The following is a 25,720-nucleotide window of genomic DNA, read 5'->3' on the forward strand; positions in this document are numbered from 1 at the left end:
GAATTGCTTGCCTATAGATAAAGTAAAGTGCACCGATCTTTTCATAAGAATTCTTTGCTAAAAAGGTTAAACCATTAATAAAATGCACTCACAAAAGCAAAATATAGACATTTCTTATCTGTGGTCCTGACACTACTCCATATAAGGTCCAGGAGCCTCTGGCTGTGGCCAGTGGCAGGGGTTAGCACCTTGTGTACTGTAGGAGGTTCCTTCACACAGAGGACATTTTCTGGGTTACAGATAAGTGAAGTCCAGGAACCTCCTACTGTGCTTCAGAAGCTAACCCCAGCCACTGTTTATGGCTGGAGGTTCCCGGACTTTACATGGAGAAGTTTCAAGTTCTGGGTCACAGATAAGCGATCTTTTGTATGTGTATATGCAGTGGAGAGTCGTGGGGCTAAGCAATAAGGAAAACTGGGCTGTGTGAGTTATTTCAACTGTCATCATTATTTATCTAATGATAATGTTCCATTTTACACACACAATACACAACAATATAGAAAGCATGGAGCAAATTCAATTTATCCATACGTTAAAGCCTTTAGGGCAGCAATTCTCAACTCCAGTCCTCAAGGCACCCCAACAGGTCATGTTTTCAGGCTTTCCATGATTTTGCACAGGTGATTTGATCAGTTTCACTGCCTTATTCATTACCACAGCTGTTTCATCTGAGGGAAATCCAGAAAATATGACCTGTTGGGGCGCCTTGAGGACTGGAGTTGAGAAACACTGCTTTAGGGAATTGAAAAGAAAATTAGAGTATATCACAAGACTTTAAATATGCACCTTGGACAATTCTGTTTTTAGGCAAGAATGTGTGGACACACGACTTTCTGGATGTGTTTTTTTTCTCCCTTGTGCTTTTTTAATTGGGTGTGGTGGACAGTCAGATTGATAATTATGGTATCTATTTAATGTGTAACTTGTATATAGATATATATTTATTGAAATATGATTGTTTATCTCTGTAGATGAATCTGAATTTATTATTGTGGCATATGTGAAAGTATGTCTTGAGGCCGGGTTCACACTGGTATGACAAACGCTCCGACATTGAGAGCACATGTCACATGATGTGTGTAAATCAATGATTCCCTATGAGAGCTGTCTTAACTGGTCCGACACAAGTCGGTCCAACTTTGAAAATGCTCCCTGCACTACTTTGGTCCGACTTTGGTCCTGCCCATTGAATATCACTGAAGTCGGATCAAAAGAGGATCCTTGTCCTAACCATCCAGCTTGTGACATCCGACATGGTGATTACAGCAACAGTAAAGGGAATTTACGTCACACTGGGATTGTTTTGATTGATCAAAAGACAAATCGTACTGTCTCAACGTCGAAGGAAAAGCGTATCTCGTTTGTTCAAGTCGGATGGAAGTAGAACCGATGTCGCAGGGCAAAGTAGAATGACAGTCGTACACCAGTTTTGTTGTACCAGTGTGAACCGGACCTTAGTCCTGAAGAAGCGGATAAACCGTGAAATGGGGATACTTTTTATGTTGGAAACTGTGTTTGTGTATTTTAAAGAAGATCATTTTTATTTCTGTATTTTATTGATTTGTATACAAAAAAGCAAGTTTTAGCTGACATGATATTTTCTTGTGGTCAGTTAATAAGTTATGAACGGCAAATTTAAAGTCCTGTTATATACTCCAATTCTAATTTAGTGTGATTGGGATGATGCCCTCATGGAAATATTTTGATATGAAGTAATATAACTCCATATATGTTTTTTGCTACTTTGTAATTGAAAACAACATCTTTGATCATATGGGCCCTTTATCAGTCCAATATTGACAAGTGATGTGACGGTTTTAAGTTTAAAAGGAACCTGGCACTTTGCCCTTTGAGGGAAATGTAACACTTGTTCCTAATAGCATACACTAACCCCCCCCCCCCCCGCACCACCACCACCTATTTTCACCATGATGCCCCACCACTCTGTTAGAGCCCTCTGATATAACTGGTACTTCATCCCGAATCCTGTTACTTAGGGAAGGGACAGTGTTGTTAATCATTTTGCAAGCTTTGACACTGGGCAACATGGAGTTTATATGAGTATTAGTCTCAGGCCTCCAGCAGGCAAATAAGGTGGTGGTGGTGGTGGGGGGTTGCAGATAAAGTAAATATTAATTGATAGGGGAAGAGGGCTAGCAAAAGAACCTGTTGATTTGCTATGAATGAAGGTAGCGTTGGATTCACTTTAGGGAGTCTTAACATAATGAAAGAAGAGCAGTAATAAAGGCCATTTACTAATTTAAAATATTGATTCATTGTCCATTACCTTTTCAGTGGTGGCTATGTGAAACTGGATGAGGAAACTGATCTGGGATACGTGGAAGATGGCACTCCATGTGGAGAGGGAATGATGTGTCTGGATCACAGATGTCTTCCTATTGATCCTTTCAACTTCAGCTCATGCATGGGCAGCACAAACAAGATTTGTTCTGGAAATGGGGTAGGTGGAGTTCATGTCTTATCCTGTACTGGCGCTATGCGTAGACCCGTGTTGCACATCCAGTAAAAATACACAGAGTCTGAGGTAAAACCTTGCTCAATAAACATCCTTCCAAGAGTCTAACACCTTTCACTATTGATTGCACTGACAACAAAGTTATCAGGTAGTTGTAGAAAGCCCAATTCCTACAAGGGATGATTGTAAACTATTTTGTCTGGAAGAAAATAAGACCGTGTAGAGATAAACAACAGAGCAATGATAGTCCTCTGTTTGTTGTAAGACCGTGTAGTGTACACAGTATTCAGTTTATAAAAAAATTGGTGCACATATTTTCAGCATGTACAGCGGGTAAAATAAGTATTGAACACGTCACCATTATTCTAGGTAAATATATTTCTAAAGTTAGTATTGAAAATAAATTTTAACCATGTTGGTAATAACCTATGGAATCCATACATACAAAACAAATAAGTTCAGAAATTAAGTTATGTGTAATAAAATGGAATGACAAAGTGGAAAAAGTATTGAACACACTAACTAAAATGTATTTAATACTTCGTACAAAATTCTCTGTTGGTAATGACAGCTTCAAGATCTCTCCAGAGAAACTAGTCAAATGCATTGCTCAGGTGTGATTTTTACCCATTCTTCCTTACAAAGAGTGTTCAAATCTTGAAAGTTCCAAGGGCCTCTTCTATGAAACTCTGATCTTTAGCTCTTTCCATTGATTTTCTATTCAATTCAAGTCAGATGATTGGTTGGGCCATTCTAGCATGTTTATTTTCTTTCTTTGAAACCAATTGAGAGTTTCCTTGGCTTGGCTGAAATGTCCACCCTTGTTTTATCCTCATCATCCTGGTAGATGGCAGCGGAATTTTATTAAAGGTTTTTCCCCTTAATGCATTCTATAAGGCAGCTGATCTGATCTGTAAGGAGGCTGCCCCCCCAGAGCCCCCCTTTTACTTATCTGAACCCGATTGTTCCAGCGATGGGGACGAGCATAGCAGCTCCAGCCGCCGACTCTGGTCCTTATTGGATAGATTGATAGCAGCAGAAGCCATTGGCTACCGCTGCTGTCAAACAAACCCAGTGACATGGGGGACGGGGCCAAGTCCTGCTGTCTTTGTTAATGGGCGCAGCAGCAGGGCTCCATAGAGTGCCCCCTTGGAAAGCAGCTCTCCGAGGGGGCACTCGAGAAGAGGAGGAGCCAGGAGCACCGCTGAGGGACCCCAGAAGAGGAGAATCGGGGCCGATCTGTGCAAAACCCTTACACAGAGGAGGTAAGTATGGCATGTTTGTTATATATTAAAAAAAACGAACCTTTAGCCCTGGTTCACACTGGGTACGATTTGGAACGATTTGAGATGCGATTTGACATGTCAAATCGCATCTCACATCGGCGGCAATTGTCGGCAATGGCACTGTCCTAATCAGTGCGACGCCGCATCTGCGATTTCAAAAAGTAGTTCCTGTACTACTTTTTGCGATTTCGGGCCGCGATTTACATTAAATTGCGGCCGAAATCGCGGCAAAATCGCGGTAAAATCGCGCATTTTACCGTGATTTTGAATTCGCAGCAGTGTGAACCTAGGCTAACAACCACTTTAAGAATGTCTTGTTAGATTTTTCCATTCATCCTTCCTTCAACGATATTCAGTTTGCCAGTACCGTAGGCTGAGAAACAGCCCCACACCATGATGTTCCCACCTCCAAACTACACTGTTAGTATGGGGGTGGTTTTGGCATGATGTGCCATTTGACCTCCAAACATGGTGTGTATTATGCCATCCAAAGAGTTCAATTTTGGTTTCATCTGACCAGACTGTATTCTCCAAGTATTTCACAGGGTTGTCTAAATGTTGTGCAGCAAACGTTAAACGAGCTTCAACATGCTTTTTCTTTAGCAATGGAGTCTTGCATGGTGAGCGTGCATACAGGCCATGGCGGCTGAGTGCATTACTTATTGTTTTCTTTGAAACAATTGTACCTGCTAATTCCATGCATCAGTGGCAGCTCCCTTGAGAGTGAAGCAAACACTGGAAAACAGGATAAAAAGGGACACCCAACACACTAAGGCCGTGATTCTCAACTGCAGTCATCTGAAGATGTGTTGGGTGTCATTTACTTGTCTTTTATAAAGAGAGAGTTAATGGTACTACATCGCCTTGCTGACAGCCCGCTGGTATGCTCCCATGGATACAGTTCCGGACACCACAGTGATCACAGACACATTTACCTCACATTTCTCACAGATGTTATGTGAGTAGTCAATTGGCTTTTGTATTGAATAAATTGTTCCTTACTTACTGCACCTTGTCCCTTTTTACCCTTTCTAAAGCTCTACACAAGTGGTTCTTGGCTCTTGGAAAACTCTTCTGATAATTCTTTTCACTCCCCTGTCAGAAATCTTGCAAGAAGCACCTGGTGGTGGCTGGGTTACGATGAAATGATGTCCGCTTCCCGAGTATGGCCCCAACAATGCTCACTGGAACATTCAGAAGTTTAGAAATCCTTTTGTAACCAATGCCATCAATGGGCCAGATTCTCGTAGATCCGCGTATCTTTGCGCGGGCGTAACGTATCCGATTTACGTTACGCCTCCGCAACTTAGACGGGCAAGTGCTGTATTCTCAAAGCACTTGCTCCGTAAGTTGCGGCGGCGTATCGTAAATCGGCCGGCGTAAGCCCGCCTAATTCAAATTTGGAACAGGGGGGCATGTGTTATGTAAAATAACCATGACCCAACGTGATTGACGTTTTTCACGAACGGCGCATGCGCCGTCCGTGGAAATCTCCCAGTGTGCATTGCTCCAAAGTACGCCGCAAGGCCGTATTGGTTTTGACGTGAACGTAAATTACGTCCAGCCCCATTCACAGACGAGTTACGCAAACAACGTAAAATTTTAAAATTTCGTCGCGGGAACAGCGGCCATACTTAACATTGGTACGCCGCACTTACGCCTCATATAGCAGGGGTAACTTTACGGCGGGAAAAGCCTAACGTAAACGGCGTAACTGTACTGCATTGGCCGGGCGTACGTTCGTGAATTCGCGTATCTAGCTGATTTACATATTTCGACGCGTAAATCAGCGTACACGCCCCTAGCGGCCAGCGTAAATATGCAGTTACGATCCGACGGAGTAAGAGACTTACGCCTGTCAGATCTAAGGGAAATCTATGCGTAACTGATTCCAAGAATCAGGCGCATAGATACGACGGCGCAACTCGAAGATACAACGGCGTATCTGGAGATACGCCGTCATATCTCGTTTGTGAATCTGGGCCAATATGTTTTGCAACAATAAGGTTGTGAAGGTCTTGAGAGAGCTTTTTTACTCATCATGAGATGTTTATTGTGTGACACCTTTTGATAGGCCATCAGTTGAGACTGAACCAGCACGGACAAGGAGGCAGGATTGCTTTCTAATTACTGATAGAATTTAGCTGGTTTATTGGCTTTCCATGCCTTTTTAATACTTTTTCCTGTGTCATTCCATTTTATCACACATAACTTAATTTCTGAACTTATTTGTTGTGGTTTCTTTGTTTTTATGGATCGCATGGGTTGTTACCGACATGTGGTGAAAATGTCATGTCAATGGTACCTTTAGAAATATCTTTATCTAGAAAAATGGTGACGTGTTCAATACTTATTTTACCCGTGGCATATATTTAATCACATGCGTTATAGACTTACATCACAATTTTTTTTTGCACAGCCCCTAGAAATATTCACTGACTCTTAACTTTAATACAACGCCTTAATATTCCTAAACTCTAAACTTAACTATTTAGCTGAAATTTATATCAAATCCTCCAGCAGGGAATCGAGTGCATGTATCACTAATGCCCTGTACACACGGTCGGTCAATCCGATGAGAACGGTCTGATGAATTTTTCCATCAGTTAACTGACTGACTGATGGTCGTGCCTACACACCATCGGTTAAAAAAACTATCGTGGCAGAACGCGGTCACGTAAACCACGTACGACGGCACTTTAAAGGGGAAGTTCAAATCCAATGGCGCCACCCATGGGGCTGCTTTTGCTGATTCCGTGTTACTGCGTGTTAGTAAAAGTTTGGTTAGAGCCGATTCGCGCTTTTCTGTCTGTTACAGCGTGATGAATGTGCTATCTCCATAACGAATGCTAGTTTTACCAGAACGAGTGCTCCCGTCCCCTAATTTAGTCTGAGAATGCATGGATTTTTAACCGATGGACGTGCCTACAAACGATCGTTTTTTTTTCTATCGGTTAGGTATCCATCGGTTAATTTTAAAACAAGTTTCAATTTTTTTAAACGATGGATAAATAACCGATGGGGTCTACACACGATCGGTTTGGCCTGATGAAAACGGTCCATCAGACCGTTCTCACCGGTTTGACCGATCGTGTGTACGCGGCATTAGTGCCTTTCTCATTCATCCCTTGGTTGCCGAGCAGTGTGGTCAGACAGCCTAGGGTGGAGCTACAACACATCACTGACAGAAATGTTTTCTTTTTTTTTCCCTAAATCACTGCACAGATCTTAAAGTGGAACTAAACTGTATCTGAGCACCCCAAACTGAAAATGCTATTTAATTCATTTTTTATATTCAAATCAAACGCCCCCATCTATCCATGTCTCCATGCTTTATTTTGCTGAGAAATCACTTCAAAAAGCACACCCACAACAATTTTAGCCGCAGCCATCTTAAATAATGGCAGATGATTCTTGTAGCATTTACTTATTAGATAAGAGCAATCTGCCGCTCACCTGAGACAAACTCCAGCCTGTGTAGGATGCGGTGCAGGGCAGGTCTTTTGTCAGCCCGTCTTCCATCTGAGTGAATATAGTTGCCACTCGTTTCTGAATCACATACAATTCTTTATTTTGATCCAGGATGAAATACAGCATGGTCTCCCGCACGCTTTTCTGCCCTCAGTGGGCTGTAGTCATGATTACGACCCACTGAGGGCAGAAATGCATACGAGACCCCATGATGTATTTTATCCTGGAATAAAATAAAAGATTGTATCTGATTCAGAAGCGGGCGCAGACTATATTTATTCAGCATTTACATATTGCAATTTATATGCCCTTAGCTGGTGTGCTTAGCTGAGAAAGCCCCTCCTCCCAGATGAAAGAAGAAAAAAAAATGCCCACAAAAACTCCTGGAATGTATTAGGTAGATTCAGGTACGGCCGTGCAATGTTAAGACGGCGTAGCCTAGCGTGTTTACACTACGCCGCCTTAAGTAAGAGAGTCAAGTACATGATTCTCAAAGCACTTACCTCCTTACTTAGGGCGGCGTAGTGTAATCGCGGCGGGCGTAAGGGCGCCTAATTCAAATTGGTTGGAGGGGGGCGTGTTGTATGGTAATGAGGCTTGACCTCACGTTTTTTGAAGTTTTTTACTACTGCGCATGCGCCGGGCGCCTACATTTCCCAGAGCGCATTGCGGCTAAGTACGCCATACGGGCCTATTGATTTTGACGTGGACGTAAACGACGTAACTCCCGACTCCCGACGACTTACGCAAACAACGTAAAAAATTCGAACCTCGCGGCGGGAACGGCGGCCATACTTTAACATTGGTATTCCACCTCATAGGTGGAATAACTTTAGGCCGGCTAAGGCCTTACGGAAACAACGTAATTCGACTGCGGCGGCCGGGCGTACAAGCTCATTTACATAATCTACGCCGGCCGCAATGGAAGCGCCATCTAGCGGCCATCAACAACATTGCAATCTAAGATAGGACGGCGCAAGCCGGCCTATCTTAGATATGTTTAAGCGTATCTCTGTTCGAGCATACGCTTAAACATACGGCGGCGTAGATTCGGAGTTAGGTCGGCTTATCTACTGATAAGCCGGCCTAACTCTTTCTGAATCTACCTATATGACATGATTTTGGCCTAGGCCAGAAACCAGGAAGCAGCTGAAGAAATTAAAAAAAAATAAAATATACCTTTCTATCTTATGACCAAGATCAGCAGAATAAGGATTGAAAATAGTTAACATTGATTGAGAGAGTTTAGTTCCGATTTAATGGGACAAAATGCGCACTGATGATAATTCTTTAACGACTTGCCGACCACCTACCGCAGATTTGCCGTGGCAAAGCAGCCCTGCTGTGCTGGATCACATACATGTATGTGATCCAGCACTTCCGAGTAGAACACGCGCACTTTTGTACCTGCCACCCCGGCTGTGCTGCCATTCGCCGAAGCACAAGTTGATCAGCGGGTCCCGGCCAATGATTTATGGCCGGAACCCACTGATTGGTGGAGCAAATGACAGAAGAGTGCCCTGTGTTGTTTACCTACTCTCTACTGTCATCAGTGATGTGCCATGTTTTTCTCCATTGCTTTCTAAAACACAGTAAACATTGGTAGGCATGCATCTAACCCCTTGGTCGTCCTAGATGTTAATCCCTTCCCAGCCAGTGTCATTAGTACAGTGACCGTGCATATTATTAGCACTGATCACTGTATTAGTGTCACTGGTGCTGTCAGTGACGGTTAGTTCCCCCCCAGCATCAGTTAGTGTCACATTTCCTGCCACACTGTCTCAGCACCATTATAAGTAGCTGATCACATCCATTAGTAGTATAAAAAGTAAATACATAACAATTCCCATATATAGACCATAGTTTGTAGACAGCATAACTTTCACACAAACCAATCAATATAAACTTTTAGGGATTTTTACCAAAGACATGTAGCAGAATACATTTTGGTTAAATGTATGAAGAACTTTTTTTTTTATTTATTTTTTATTTGTGGAACCACCCTATACATGGCTATAATGGAAATAACTTATGACTTGCTGTCAATTTGACAGGTAAAAAATTTGAAAAAGGCATCATTTGCGGGTGACAGGTGGTGTGTGAAGAAAAACTTCAGACACTTCCATAGTCTGTTTTTTTTGTTTATTTCATGTGTAATGATAGGTGTTGTTAAAGTGTACCACTAGCCACAAGCAGAACAGAAAGTGTTGAGAAATAAAAAAATGTACACTTGTCCATGCAACAGAAATAGAGAGAACATCTTCTAACAGCTCTAACTTTGTAAAATGACACGTCCTCTTTTGTCTGTATTGCATAAAGTGAAGGGAAAGCTCCCCAAGGGGACAACAAAACAGAAAATGAATTCAAGTTTTAACTATTTCCTAATTCATCCACAAAAAAAAGGAAATTTTTGATTAGAGATATACGCTTTAACTATGACAAGATATTTTTTAGACCTGACAATTTGCATTGTGGGCCTGAGGAATGTAGTTACCCCTCAAGGCATGCATTTTTAGCTGCATTTGCACATTAGCCCAATTGCCACATATTGATATTAAAAACAATTCTGTTGTCATTTGCAGATCTGTAGCAGTGAAGTGAAGTGTATCTGTGATAAATTCTATATTGGGGAGGACTGCAGCACATTTTTTCCATATAAAAGCACGTCCAAGCCAGATGTAATTGATGATGGTCAGTATGCCCATTCTAAGCCTCTACATGTCTGTTTCCCAGATTAACCTTGCAAGCATTTAATTTTATATCACCCTATTCATTATTTCTTCATTTTCCTTTTATAATTGTTACTTTTGAATGTTTTCATTAATTTTTTTCATTCTATTCCAGTAGCAGTTTTATAATGGATAATATCGCAATGGGGGGGATTTACTTAAACTGGAGCACCCAGAATCTGGTGCAGCTGCGCATGGTAGCCAATCAGCTTCTAACTTCAGCTTGTTCAAGGAGAAGTACAGCCAAAGCTCATTTGGCTGTACTTCTTCTGTGGATCATAAGAGTGCAGTAAATTCTGCACACCTGTGACCCGTTTTTAGCAGAGAGTGGGCTGAAGCCCACTGTTGGCTGATGTCACAGAGCCGGTCCAGGCTGGGGAAAGATTGCGATATGGTCAGGATCCACCCAGAACCCTGGACTGGCACCTGGCTCAGCCTTCCAACGAGCCAGCCGCACCCGCCCCCTTCACAGCCCAGCACTCCAGTGAGCGCATGGGGGAGATGGGTCAAAGCAGAAAGACGTTTCTGACAGTTGCCAGCGCTATGCTCACGGAACCCTGAGAACTGAGCGATCAGCGGTGTTTGATTTACTCAGTTCTCAGCCGGCGGGGGACAGATTCAGCATCTGTAGGTAAGTATGATTCTTTAACCACTTCCATACCAGGCACTTACGCCCCTTCCTGCCCAAGCCAATTTTCAGCTTTCTGCGCTGTCGCTGTTTAACCACTTAACCCCCGGACCATATTGCTGGTCAAAGACCATGCCACTTTTTGCGATTTGGCACTGCGTCGCTTTAACTGACAATTGCGCAGTCGTGCGACGTGGCTCCCAAACAAAATTGGCGTCCTTTTTTCCTCACAAATAGAGCTTTATTTTGGTGGTATTTGATCACCTCTGCGGTTTTTAGTTTTTGCGCTATAAACAAAAATAGAGCAACAATTTTGAAAAAAATAATTTATTTTTTACTTTTTGCTATAATAAATATCCCCCAAAAATATATATATAAAAAAAAAATATTTCCTCAGTTTAGGCCGATATGTATTCTTCTACATATTTTTTGTAAAAAAAAATCGCAATAAGCGTTTATTGATTGGTTTGCGCAAAAGTTATAGCGTTTACAAAATAGGGGATAATTTTATGGCATTTTTCTTAATATTTATTTTTTTACTAGTAATGGCGGCAAACATCGATTTTTATCGGTACTGCGACATTATGGCGGACACTTCGGACACTTTTGACAAATTTTTGGGACCATTGGCATTTTTATAGTGGTCAGTGCTATAAAAATGCATTGATTACTATAAAAATGCCACTGGCAGTGAAGGGGTTAACACTAGGGGGCGAGGAAGGGGTTAATCATGTTCCCTGGGTGTGTTCTAACTGAAGGGGGGGTGGACTGACATTGGGAAATGACAAATCGCTGTTCATACATTGTATGAACAGACGATATGTCATTTCACCCCCTGACAGGACCGGGAGCTGTGTGTTTACACAGACAGCTCCCGGTCCTCGCTCTGTAACGGTCCTCGCTCGTGGGTGATCGCGATCGCCGGGCACGCGCGTCGGCGGCAGGGGCGAGCGGGGGGCGCGCGCCCCTATTGGCTGCTGGGAGAGATGATGTATAGCTACGTGCTCTCGCCCAGCAGAGCCGACCTGCCGCGGCTGGTCGGCAAGCAGTTAAATGACAATTGCATGGTCATGCTACACTGTACCCAAACAGAATATTTATAATTTTGTTCCCACAAATGGAGCTTTCTTTTGGTGGTATTTGATCGCCTCTGGGGTTTTTATTTTTTGCTATACAAATAAAAAAAGACCGAAAATTTTGAAAAAAATTTAAGTTTTTCTTTTTTTTCTGTTATAAAATTTTGTAAATAAGTACGTTTTCTCCTTCACTGATGGGCACTGATAAGGCAGCACTGACGGGCACTGATAAGGCAGCACCGATGAGGTGGCACTGACGCGCACTGACGATGGGCACTGATATGCAGCATTGATGGGCACTGGTAGGCGGCACTGATATGCAGCACTAATGGGCATTGATAGGCGGCACTGATGGGCACTCATGGGTGGCACTGATAGGCGACACTGGGTACTGAAAGGCTGCAATGGTGGGTACTTATGGGTGGCATTGATAGGCGGCACTGATGGTCACTAATGGGAATCGATACATGCCACTGATGGGCACTAATGGGCAATGACATTCAGCACTGATGGGTATCCCTGGTGGCACTGGCAGGGATTTTGATTGGGCACTGGTTGGCAGCTGCCTGAGCATTGATTGGCAGCTGCCTTGGCACCGATTGGCATTCCCTGGTGGTCCTGCGCGGGATGCTGGTGGTCCTGTGCGGTGATCCGAGGGGGGGGCTGCCCTGATAAACTATCAGCACAACCCCCCCTGTCAGGAGAGCAGCGGATCTTTACCGAGATCAGCGTAGCAGTGTTTCAGACTGTCACACCGCATCACCGATCGCCGCGATGCGCGCCCCCCCCCGGGCGCATGGCGGCTGTTATCCTGCAGGACGTCAATAGACGTCCAGTCAGGATAACGAAAAGTGGTTTAAAAAAAAAAAACTTAAAGTGGAGGTTCACCCTATAAAAAATTTCTAACACTACATCCAGCACCGTGCTGCATATAAAATGACACTGACCTTATTTTTTTTTTCCCGTAGATATCGTTTAGCCGTGGAATTCACTGCGGCTTCCGGGTAGGGAATCCCGCGGGAGTGGGCGTTCCTATTGACATGCAAATCAATTGGCATGCTAAACGACGGCACACATAGCGCGTCACGACTTCCCGAAAGAAGCTCGGTCGGCTCGGCTCTATTCGGCGCCGGTGCCGGTTTTTTGTTTCAGTTAGAGTTGGGAACTGTAAGAACCCTTGTCAAGTTTTTATTTTGCTAAGTAGTCCCTGCTGAGTAGATTTACCTTATCTGTTTGTCCTAAAGACCATTGTTGCTAAGAGAGACAGGTATGGAAAATCTAAAACATTAGCATTGTCACCAGAACAAGAGGTCCCTCAATGAAGGGAAATTAATCCAAGAGGACATAGTAAAAACTAACCAACAGGGGTTTTAACCCTTTACTACTTTATCATAAATTAAAAAGAAATGTTTTGGCTATACGTACACTTTTTATTTGATTTTAAGGGTATTTTTCATCTAATAATTGTAAATTCAATTGAAACACTTTTACGAAGGAAACAATGAATTGCAATCAATTCCTATTGGACAGGCTAAATGTACCAAGTTGATTGATCGATCAATTTGGGTACAATCAGCCTGCTGCTATAGACGGTAGCGATAATCACTGTCTTCTCCCCGGCCAGGGACGGCTTCACCGGCGCCCACCCCGGCCGGGGAGAAGACAAATGTCGGCCGGAGGGATTCGCCTGTCAGCACTATCTGTGTTGATAGAGAAATTTGCACCATCTATGGCCTGCCTAAGTGAATTGCCGTTAGTCTGTTAAGGTACAAAATAATGGACACAATTGGATTAATTTACTAAAACTGGAGAGTTTGAAATCTGGTGCAACTGTGCACGGCAACCAATCAGCTTCTAACTTCAGCTTGTTCAATTAAGCTTTGACATTAAAACCTGGAATCTGATTGGTATCTATGCAGCGCTACACCAGAGTTGGCACTTCCCAGTTTTAGTAAATCAAACCCACCATATAAAAAAAAATGCCTGTTGCTAGCATTGTTGAAACAACTGGCCAGTGAAGGCTTCATATGTTAAGACCCCTCAGCAACATCGTGGGGGGGTGATGGATAGTTTTGTGGAAAGTAAATTTTAATCTTCTTTGTGTTATTAGCTAACCCTGTATGCATGTAAGATAACACTAATAATGACTAATTGACTTGTATGCTTCTTTCAGGTGTGGTTAGCACAAACATAATCATAGGAGCAATTGCTGGTACCATGCTAGTGTTGCTGTTGGTATTAGGAATTACAGCTTGGGGTTACAAGTAAGTGATGACACGGCATGTATTCTGATTTAAACTCTTTCATTAGATCAATGTAGTTAGTAAAGACAAACAGCCCCATAAGCTCAGAGATTTATGAAATGCAGGAAAAACTGCTTTACAAAACAGATACATAAAGTGCAGTAACCTACCGTAAACCATACAATTCATTATTTCTTTATCGTTACATCACGGGACACAGAGCGGCATTCATTACTATATGGGTTATATGGAGTACCTTCAGGTGTAGACACTGGCAATCTTCAAACAGGAAATGCCCCTCCCTATATAACCCCCTCCCATAGGAGGAGTACCTCAGTTTTTACGCCAGTGTCTTAGGTGTTAGTCATGGTTTAGCTTGCCTCCGCATCCTTGGGATTAGGTGAGCTACCGGTTCTGTCCAAAAAAGCCTGCGCGCTAAAGTGGTCAGTAACCGGACCCCAAACCCTTGGGGTATAGCCCATAATGCTTTCTTTTTAAGAGAGCTGGACCCTGGGCCCAGAACTTAGAAAACCTTTGGGGCGCCTAATGTTTTCTGTTTGCCAGGGTGCTGTATGGGCCCAGGACAGTGGATCCTTCATGGAAGAAGAAGGTTCCCAGGGCCTGAAGGTCTAGACATCCCCACGGAGATGGGGGAAGATTGGACCTCTTGCTTGGCAAAGTCCTGCGGCATGGAGCAGGTAAGTAAGGGGAAAAAACCTGCGGGGCTTGGCTCTTAGCAAGTTTTTTCTGGGAGGTCACAGGGGACATGCCTAAAGGTTATGCATTGCATCTGGCAAACCAGTCACATATCATGAAGATAGGATGGCTCTATATGTTATATTTCCCCATAAAAAGTGACCTCCCTGGTAGTGTTGCAAAAGCTGTGAGTGGGGCCTTTTATGTACAAGTGTATGTGTGTGTCAGAGAGCTATGCTTACCTGCAAGCCTCCAGGCGATGCTCTATCCAGTCCTCTCCCTCATGCCTGCAAGGCAGGCAAAACGCTGACCTCCTCGTGTGTTCCAGGCCTGCGGCTGCAGGAACAGAGAGGCCCTTCCTCCCAACCCCCCCCCCCCCCGTCGGCGGGCGCGCGCGCGGTGCGCGTGCACGTGTTATAGACGCATTTGGCGCCGTTTTAGCTGGGGGGGAAGGGCGGGTCAGTGGTTTAAAGGAAGGGGCGGCCCTTCCTTAGATGCCACAGCTCATTCATTTCTCTGGCTTAAGGGAGGAAGGACTGGAGTGAAGCACGGGGCGCTGAGGACACACAGTGGCCAGAAAGAATACTACAGTCTTCAGAAGATTGTGGTTTAGCCTAGGAATAGGCTGGTTTTCTTTTCCATCTCATAGTCTTTTCTTTGGCAATACTACTCAGGGGGATAGAATGTTTTTTCTTTGAAAAAAAAAAAAAAAAAAAAGAAGGTGTCATCTAGGGTAGAGGAAACATTTTTTATTCCCCAAACAGGTGTTTGGGCATTTAACTATTATAAGTCCCAGGTACCAATAAGTAGCAGGTGTACCTCGGTATTGTACCATGGCATCAAGAGCAGAGGGTACAAAAGGTGGGGATTCCCCCGCAGAATCTGAGGTCTCGGATAGAGCTATGCCGCTGCTTTCCCCACAGGGAGCCTTTGGGCCATCGGGGTCTGGGGCTAGAGCTGACGCGAGTCAACCCAACCCTAAGGTGGTCACGGAGGAGGTGTTACTCGCCTCTTTAAATGAGATGCGGAGAAGCATGGGAGAAATGATAGCCGCAGCCATGCGGGGTAGTAAGCGGAATAGATCTCCGTCACCCGTGCGCGGACCCTCGGAAGAGGAGGTCCTTTCCTCTGGGGAATTGGACCTCTTGGACAGAGACCAGGTAGGTTCAGGGATCGAAGATCCGGATACAGAGGAGTCTGGGGCAGTCTCCCTGAGGGAGAGCTGGTGGATTCAGGGCTTGACGGACTTGGTCCATAAGGCATTCAACCTACCTGTACCAGATCTCCAGGTATCCACGGTTTCAGCTTTGGGCTCACTGAGGGCGCCTCAAAGCAGTGCTGTGTTTCCGATCCATCCTCTATTGGAGGAAGTCTTGTTCCAAGAGTGGAACAAACCAGACAAAGTTTTCTTTCCACCTAAGAAATTTTCTGTCTTATATCCTATGGAAGAAAAGTTTTCCAAGAGATGGGCTTCTCCTGCAGTAGACGCAGCCATCTCATGTGTTAACAAATCGTTAACATGTCCTGTAGAAAACGTACAGGTTTTCAAAGATCCAGTTGATAGACGCTTGGAAGCCCTACTTAAGAACTCCTTCACTTCTGCAGGGGCAGTAGTACAGCCAGCCGTGGCTGCGATTGGAGTCGCTCAAGCTTTATCGGATCAATTTAAGCAAATGCTTGAACTTATTCCTGCCGAGCAGGCAGAAGAATTTTCGGATGTCCCTAAGGCCATATGTTTTACGGTAGACGCAATCAAGGATTCTATCCAACAAGCGTCACGTTTATCATTATCCCTTATCCATATGAGAAGACTCTTATGGTTAAAAAGCTGGGAGGCTGAGCCCCCATGCAAGAAGCTCCTGGCAGGGTTTCCCTTCCATGGAGGACGGCTCTTCGGAGAGGACTTAGATAAATACATTCAGACCATTTCAAGCGGCAAGAGTACTCTCTTGCCAACTAAGAAGAGGGTTCAGGGACCTGCGTTTAAACGACAGTCCTCCCCTGGGCAGGGGCCCTCTAATGCCAAGCAGTATCGACGGCCTCCTGCAAGAACAAACTTCGGCTTCAACAGCAGATCACGAGGACAGGCTGTTAGGGGCAAGAGGCAGTGGTTTCGCAAGCCAGCAAAACCAGCCCCCAAGTCTACCTCATGAAGGGGCGCCCACACCCACGAAGGTGGGGGGAAGGCTGCGACTCTTTTCGGAGATTTGGGAAGCCAACATTCCCGACGAGTGGGTACGGTCTTCCGTGGCCACAGGCTACAAGCTAGAGTTCCTAAGGTTTCCTCCTCCTCATTTCCAGGAGTCGAGGATTCCAAACGATCTGGAGAAAAGAGCCGCATTAAGGTCGGCTCTAGATCATCTACTTTCCCAGGAAGTAATAGTAGAGGTACCAGTCCTGGAACAGGGGCTGGGTTTCTACTCCAACCTATTCATCATCCTAAAGCCCAATGGAGATGTCAGGCCAATTTTGGACCTAAAGATGGTAAATGCATACTTAAAGGTCCGCTCATTTCGGATGGAATCTGTGCGGTCAGCAGCTGCCACACTCCAAAAGGACGACTTCATGGCGTCCATAGACATAAAGGATGCCTACCTTCATGTTCCAATTTATCAGCCACATCAAAGATATCTACGCTTTATGGTGGCTTCGCGTCATTTCCAATTCGTGGCGCTTCCCTTCGGGTTGGCTACGGCCCCCCGGGTGTTCACGAAGGTTCTAGCTCCAATCCTAGCCAAGCTAAGGATCCAAGGGGTCACGATCCTAGCATACCTGGACGACCTCCTAGTCATAGACCACTCATCTCCCGGCTTGGAACGAGCAGTGGCCCTCACGGTCCAATACCTCGAGAGGTTCGGCTGGGTCCTAAATCAAGAAAAGTCAACATTCCAGCCCACAAGGCAGTTGGAATATCTCGGCATGAGATTAGACACGGAACAACAAGGGGTGTTCCTACCTCTGAGGAAGGTCAAAGCCATCAAGGAATTAATCCTACTGGTTCTAAGCAAGAAAAGACCGACTATTCGCCTATGTATGAGATTACTAGGCAAGATGGTGGCTACTTTCGAGGCGGTGCCATACGCCCAGAGCCACACTCGCATCCTGCAGGCAGCCATCCTGTCAGCATGGAGCAGAAGGCCACAGGCCTTGGATATCCCGTTGCCTCTCTCATCAAGAGTCCGGCAAAGTCTGTGTTGGTGGTTAGACCCTCAGAATCTACTGAAGGGAAAATCTTTCAGCCCAGTGGCTTGGAAGATAGTGACCACAGACGCCAGCCTGACGGGCTGGGGAGCGATTGTGGATGGTTCCACTCGCCAAGGTATTTGGGCAAAGCCAGAGAAGCTTTTACCCATCAACATCTTGGAGCTCAGAGCTGTTCGACTAGCCCTCAGGGCTTGGACGTCGAAATTGCAGGGGCTCCCGGTGAGAATTCAATCAGACAATGCCACGGCAGTGGCATACATAAATCACCAAGGGGGGACCAGGAGTCAGGCCGCTCAGAGAGAAGTGAGCTTGATTCTCTTATGGGCAGAGGCTCATGTGCCCTGCATATCGGCAGTATTCATTCCCGGAGTGGACAACTTTCAGGCGGACTTCTTAAGCCGCCAGACTCTATGGCCGGGGGAATGGTCTCTGCATCCACAAGTCTTTCAAGCACTCTGCCAAAGATGGGGAGTGCCGGACGTGGATATCATGGCATCGAGACTCAACAAGAAGCTAGACAGGTTCATGTCCCGCTCAAGGGATCCGATGGCCTGCGGAACCGATGCTCTGGTTTGCCCTTGGCATCAGTTCAAGCTTCTTTATGCGTTTCCCCCGCTCCAGTTACTACCCCGCCTGCTGCGCAGGATCCGGGTGGAGCACATACCAGTTATCCTGGTAGCTCCAGCATGGCCCAGAAGGGCTTGGTACTCACTAATCCTAAGGATGGTAGTGGGAAACCCTTGGACTCTGCCTCTAAGGCCAGACCTGCTATCGCAAGGTCCGATCCTCCACCCTGCCTTACGGCATCTAAATTTGACGGCCTGGAAGCTGAATCCTTGATTCTCAGGGGTAGAGGTCTGTCTCAGAAGGTAATCTCTACCCTAATCAGAGCCAGGAAACCGGTCTCTAGGGTGATTTATCACAGGGTCTGGAAGGCCTATATAGGCTGGTGCGAGTCCAAGCTATGGCTTCCTCGCAAGTTCACCATAGATAGAGTTTTAAGTTTTCTCCAGCTAGGAGTGGATAAAGGATTGGCATTAAGCACAATCAAAGGACAGATTTCTGCCCTGTCAGTGTGGTTTCAGCGGCCACTGGCCACCCACTCGCTGGTTAAGACCTTCCTTCAAGGGGTCTTACGTATTAAACCTCCAGTTAAATCCCCGCTTTGTCCGTGGGATTTAAATCTTGTTCTGTCGAGTTTACAGAAACAACCGTTTGAGCCGTTGGCTGAAGTTCCTTTGGTTCTACTGACAAGGAAGTTGGTGTTTTTGGTTGCCATAGTTTCCGCAAGAAGAGTTTCGGAACTGGCAGCCTTATCCTGTAAGGAACCATATCTTATATTTCATAAGGACAAGGTCGTTCTCCGCCCTCATCCTTCCTTCTTACCGAAGGTCATATCCAGTTTTCATTTGAACCAGGATTTGGTATTACCATCCTTCTTCCCTAAACCTACTTCCAGAAAGGAAGGGTTGCTGCATACCTTGGATATTGTCAGAGCCATGAAGGCCTATCTTAAAGCTACAGAGAAGATCCGGAAAACAGATGTCCTGTTTATTCTACCGGATGGGCCCAAGAAGGGGCAGGCAGCTGCAAAGTCCACCATTTCTAGGTGGATTAAGCAATTGATCACTCAGGCCTACGGCTTGAAAGGGTTGCCTCCTCCAGTATCATTAAGGGCTCATTCTACTAGAGCCATGGGCGCCTCCTGGGCAGCGCACCACCAGATCTCTATGGCTCAAGTTTGCAAGGCGGCAACCTGGTCTTCTGTCCACACATTTACAAAATTCTACAAGTTGGACGTAAGAAGGAATACTGATACTGCCTTCGGGCAGGCAGTGCTGCAGGCTGCAGTTTGAGACCCTCGGATTCCGGGGGCTCCTCTTTTTTTGAGTTAAATTTAAAATTTAAGATTATTTTTCTCAAATAAGTTGGATTTATTATGATTTGAGTATATCTCTAAATTAAATCCTTTTGTCTTGGAGATGTTCTCCCTCCCCTCATTGTAAGCATTGCTTTGGGACATCCCATATAGTAATGAATGCCGCTCTGTGTCCCGTGATGTAACGATAAAGAAAAGGAGATTTTTAATACAGCTTACCTGTAAAATCTTTTTCTTGGAGTACATCACGGGACACAGAGCTCCCACCCCTCTTTTGAGGACCATTTTGGGAGGCATACTGCTTGCTACAAAACTGAGGTACTCCTCCTATGGGAGGGGGTTATATAGGGAGGGGCATTTCCTGTTTGAAGATTGCCAGTGTCTACACCTGAAGGTACTCCATATAACCCATATAGTAATGAATGCCGCTCTGTGTCCCGTGATGTACTCCAAGAAAAAGATTTTACAGGTAAGCTGTATTAAAAATCTCTTTTTTGTTATTTTATGATTAGTGCCAACTATTTTTCTTATTAAAGAACTCAATCCCATCAGTTCATGATTCAAGGTGCTTGCAATCTTATGTGCACACAAGCACGATGTAGGGGCAGTTTAGGTAGATTTACCTACAAGTGTGTTTTGGGAAGGAAACTCACTAAATGTGGAGAGCATACAATCTCCAGGCCAAAGCAAACCAGTGATTTGCTTTTTTTTTCACAAGGTGACTTAAAGTAGAAGTTCAGCCTAAATCTGACTAACTCTAAATTTACTGGCAGCCACATTCTAAGATTAATCTATCTAACCCTGTAAAGCAAAAATTGCTATACATACCTTTTCTGCAGCCGATCCGGTCCGGTGTCAAGCTGTATGCAGGAGACAACCAACATAGGCTGGGAAGTGACATCACAGGCCCCGTACACACGACCAGTTTCCTCGGCAGATTTCAGCTTCCGACCGAGTTTCTGGCTGAATTCTGCCGAGAAACCCGGCCGTGTGTACACTTTCGGCCGAGGAAGCCGACGAGGAGCTCGGCGAGGAAATAGAGAACATGTTCTCTATTTCCTCGTTGTTCTATGGGAGCTCTCGCCCCGCCGAGCTCCTCGGCGGCTTCAGGGCTGAACTGGCCGAGGAACTCGATGTGTTTGGCACGTCGAGTTCCTCGGCCGTGTGTACGAGGCCATAGACTTACTATGAGGCTTCCGTTGTTGGCTGCCTACACAGAAAAGCCGCCACTGACAGTTTAGCGTGGGACCGGATCGGCTGCAGAAAAGGTATGTATAGCAATTATTTTTAGAATGTGGCTACAAGTATGTTTAGAGCTAGTTAGTTTTAGGCTGAACTTCAACTTTAAATAGGACCTAAATTCTGAAATATGTATCCTAAAAAGACAAACAGAGAGCAAATGTCTAGTCCCTAGTATTGCCTATAGGCTTCCTGAAACAAATATTTTCCTCAATACTAAATTAAGGTGTCTTGTTCATAACTGTGTCTCTTTATGGAGGTGGCCATCTAAGTGGAAGATAAAGCTTTGCCTTCTAATATCGGAACTGCCCCTGTCAATTGGTGATCTGATGATTGGTGTGGGATTTTTAAGAAAGCAGCAGGAGTAGTGGAGGATGCACAGATCCACTAAATTAATGTGACTGTAAAGCTTTGATTTAAAAAATAATAATAAACATGTCATACTTACCTGCCCTATGCAATGGTTTTGCACAGATCAGCCTGTACTAAGTGTACTCCTGTGACACACAGGAATAGTATGGCCAAAATAGCTTTGGCCATGTTTCTCCTTTAAATAATACTTGATGCCAAGTTAATTGCAATGAGATTAACTCAACTATTACCTGCACTAATGTATTTTTTATATAAAAAAAAAAAAAGGTAGGCTTCATGGGCTTAAATGAAGCCAGTGCAATTACTGGGAAATCTAAATTTTCAACCCATTATTTCATTATGGCTTTTATCACCAATTTATCCTAAAAATATATTCTTGTTAATTCAACAGGGGGGTTTAATAAATGAGTAGAAAATGTTCACTTTGCAAAGTTAATAAGTTGGGGCTTACACTAAAATTTCAGGCAACCTTGGATAGATTTTTGATATAAACAAATATGCACATCTACCCGGAGACATTCCACATTCAGTCCTTCATCGAGGTATAATTTAAAACTGTAAAACAATATTTTTCAATATCTTCATAAAAAATCTTCAAGAGGTTTGTTATTACACTTTGCAGAAGGAATTTCCTTTTTCTCTGTCTAAAGAATTACTTTAGGGCGCAGTTGCACAGACTTTAACATCTACGATTTTTAAGCCTGTTCTCTTGTTCAGACTTTGAGGGTCCATCAGTGGCTGTTTGCTGTCCTACCTTCATCACAGCGATAAAGATTACCACAAGGGATACTGCATCCCAGTGCTGGTTCACAGTCAAAATAGACCAAAATAACCATGTTATAATGAAACTTGATTAACTTACACCATTGACCAAAAGTTTCTGGACACCCAAACTATATGGCCAAAAGTATGTGAAGTTCATTTGTTTACTGTGAAGAGTACTGTTCATGCTACGAGATCCAAATACTTTATGAAAATGATCTTTTAACTTTGTGACACACTCTTTTTGCTAAATGGGCACACATTTCAACAGGAAACACTTTAAAGTCTTGGGGGGAAAGCATTAACCGTGCAGTATAAATGTTCATGGTTTTGGAATGGGATGTCAAACAAACTCATATAGGGGTTATGTCAAATGTCCTCAAATGTTTGGCCATATACAGTAGTGTATATTATTGTTCTCTTTGATTTTGATTCTTGTACAACTTTGTTCTACTCAAATTCTCATTACATACTACCTTAAAAAAAATCTAAATACATAATAAAAAAATATATAATTTTAGTAATTCTTTGTTCTCTTCTTTAACATGAAAAGAAACTATCGGAGAGAGAGGTAAGTAGGCTGCCTTTTTCATTTAGCTGCATTTCATCACTTTCATGTGTAGTTACCTGTCTTTCACAGTTTACATTTGCATGTACCATGCTGTTTTCACTGGTGGGTAGTCCTGATGTCTGCTCTGCTTTAGAGAAAATAGAAATTTCTTGAAAAATATGCAGGCTAATGATATATTTATTTGATATTTGAAATGCAATTTACATTATGCTATGCTGTACAGAATAAAAAAAAGAGAGATGTTTTATAAATAGTAAATTGTAGGCTTCTATTGTACAATACCCAATCGGGCTGTATGTAGCCCAAGCAGCACCCCATCCTCACACCTATATCCTTGTCAGATAACAATACAAGGCCATATTTTCTGCCATTTCATCATGTTCAGGTTCATCCTTGATGGTTTGATATCACAATAACAACTGAGCAGGATTATAATAATTTTATTTGTTTAAGTGTTTTATCTGCAGGATTTAAAATATATTGTTATAGAAAATGTTAGAAGTTGTCTCTGTGCTTTGTGTCCTAACATGGGTAAAAAAAAAAAAAAAAAGATAAACACAACTATAGTATTACTTTACTTTGGTCTAACGGAAGGAAAATTGTCAGCAAGGTACAATTGTTACGCATTTTTATGTATTTCTGTTTATTTAATTTTCTTTAGTATGTTACTAAAATAAAAAATTTACAGTGCATGCTTTACTGAATTTTTAGTGAGCGCATGTTTTTGTTATTGAAACATTTATCTTGTAATGTGTATTCCATTTTTTTTTACATGCTTGATCTACCATATTTCCATTACTGCTTTACATATGCATACTGGTGGATTTTTAATGTCAAACTTTCATTATAGCATTGTATAGAGCTGTAGTTCTGTAAGGCCAGGTTCACACTGAGCTGCAGGGAATGAAGCCGTGCAAGTTTAGGTCCGCCTGTCAGTTTTTTAGGTGGACCTGAACGGATGCTCCATGCAGTTCTATGGAGTGACAGATGTCAGCAGTGATTTGTCCGCTGACATCCGATCTGCTAAATTCAGACTGATGAAAACCCTATTTTTCATCCGTCTAATGGATCGGATGAAAACGGACAGGCAGAACCATTTTCATCCGATCGCCAATAGCAGAGAGTGGAGATCTGACAGGTCCGTCTCTCCACAGTAAGCAGAGACGGACCTGTCATCTGCCGGCTTAGCAGGGATCAACGGATCGATCCCTACTGAGCAAGCAGAGTCTGTGAAAATGGTCTTAAGCATGTGAAAGAGCCCTAACACAGCCAAGTCACGGGGTAGCTCACTCATCCCTTCTAAAATATATAAATGAAAATGACCATAGACATGCAATGGCAACTACTAATGCCGCTGTTTTTGACCTCTTGTCTATGGGGGGGGGGGGGGGGGGGATCCAACCTACCACCAAACATGTTGGGCAAGATCAATTGGGCAGGCTAGAAAAACTCAGAATAAGGGGAGCCTGGTACACTACATACAGTGTGTAGGCTCTTAAAAATTGGGTGCTGTAGTGACTACCTACCCACTGAATGATGCCTTTGTCAACATATCCAAACATCAGTAAGTGCACCAAACTATTCAATAAGATCATTTATTTTTACAGAAAGACATGTATGTCTTTCTGTGCTTAATAAAAGCTCTTACTGAACAATTTGGCATACTGGTGACATTTGGCCTCCCATTGAAAAAAATAATATGCTGCATCGTATACATGCATCTACACTTGCAGCTTTCTCTTACTCCTCCTGCAATGTCAAACAAACACCTGTTGATCCTACCAGTGAATTTCACCTAATTCAGCTTCCTGTGATAGTGTGGAAATGATGCTGCATGGCTCCTAAGTTCAAAGCAGAGTTGACACTCTTGCGTAGGCTGTGTCTTCTTGCACTGCAGCTTTGCATTGCTGCTTGTCAATCAATTACTACACCCAGTCATGCCCACTGCCTTCTGGATTCATAGCACAGTCTTTGCTGCTGAAACCTACCACTGTGAGCTGCAGTGTCAGGGAGGACTAGCATGAGACACAAATAAAGGAGATTTGGCTCAGTCAAAGAAGACAAAAGAAGTACAGAACTCAGGGCAGATATTTATAGACCATGAGTTATATGCTGCTACTTTCAGGTGATTTGACACTAGCAATAATCATTATATAACCCTAGAGAACTAACTTCCAAAAAGTTCCTCCCTTTCCCATCAGAGTCCATGTCACCACAACAGTTGGTGCCTCCTAGGCTTTTCAGCATCAATCACATGTATCCCAGATTTGCAAGACCATCACCTGGTCTCTGTTCACACGTTTTCCAAGTTCTACCAGGTGGATGTTCAGGTCTCATCTAATGTGACCTTTGTCCGTAATATTCTTCATGCTGTTATTTGAGTATTTGGTTCAGGTTCCTTAAACCTTTGTGTTTCTTGTGGACCTGTTGACAGTATGTTGTTGCCCACCCCTCAGTTTTATTGCTTGGGATGTCCCAGGGTCTATGAATACCAGTCTCATACTGTACAATTAAGAAAACAGGAATTTGGACTTAAAGCGGAGTTCCAACCACAATTAGCATTTTTTAAATGTATGTCCTTTCATCCTGCATTTTTATAATATAAATATGGTCACTTACTGTTTTACAATCCGCCGCCGATCTGCATAGATTTTCAAAAAAGATAGTTTATAAAACTATATCTACACCGTTGTCATTTTGCTTGTGGGCAATGTGAAGCCTACAGGCACTTACTTCCTGGAAGTCATGGATGGGGAGTGATAATTGGACAGTGCACTGCATCCTGGGAAATGATGACACACATTTCCCAGGAGCATTAGAGGGAGATGATGTCAGAATCCTAGGTGGTTTCAAAGGGAGATTTCGTGGGACCGCATAGCAACAGGCATTTCCAGATGAGTTAAAAAAAAATGTTTTTTTTTTTTTTTTTTTTTTTTTTTTAGTCATAAGCTACAGTTTAAAGCAAAATTGTTTTTCTGATGGAACCTCCACTTTAACCAGTAAATTCCTTATCTTTGAGTACACAGCAATCCCCCCCTCCAGTGTCTTGATCAATCCTTATTGCTTGCTAAAGACTGGAGCCTCACAC

The 25,720-nt window shown here is 43.6% G+C and overlaps 1 protein-coding gene across 8 annotated transcripts in view; it reads left to right on the forward strand.

Moving 5' to 3' along the window:
* The window catches only part of ADAM22 (ADAM metallopeptidase domain 22), a 390,621-nt gene that overhangs the window by 335,042 nt on the left and 29,859 nt on the right, over positions 1 to 25,720 (forward strand). For all 8 annotated transcript variants that reach the window (XM_040352431.1, XM_040352432.1, XM_040352434.1 and 5 more), the window contains exons 23-26: positions 2,296 to 2,461; positions 9,816 to 9,924; positions 13,840 to 13,930; positions 22,615 to 22,632. In XM_040352431.1, coding sequence (XP_040208365.1) covers positions 2,296 to 2,461; positions 9,816 to 9,924; positions 13,840 to 13,930; positions 22,615 to 22,632 — 384 coding nt within the window. The remainder of the gene's footprint in view (positions 1 to 2,295; positions 2,462 to 9,815; positions 9,925 to 13,839; positions 13,931 to 22,614; positions 22,633 to 25,720) is intronic.

This window comes from Rana temporaria, chromosome 5 (genome assembly GCF_905171775.1).
Source record: "Rana temporaria chromosome 5, aRanTem1.1, whole genome shotgun sequence".
NCBI lineage: Eukaryota > Metazoa > Chordata > Amphibia > Anura > Ranidae > Rana > Rana temporaria.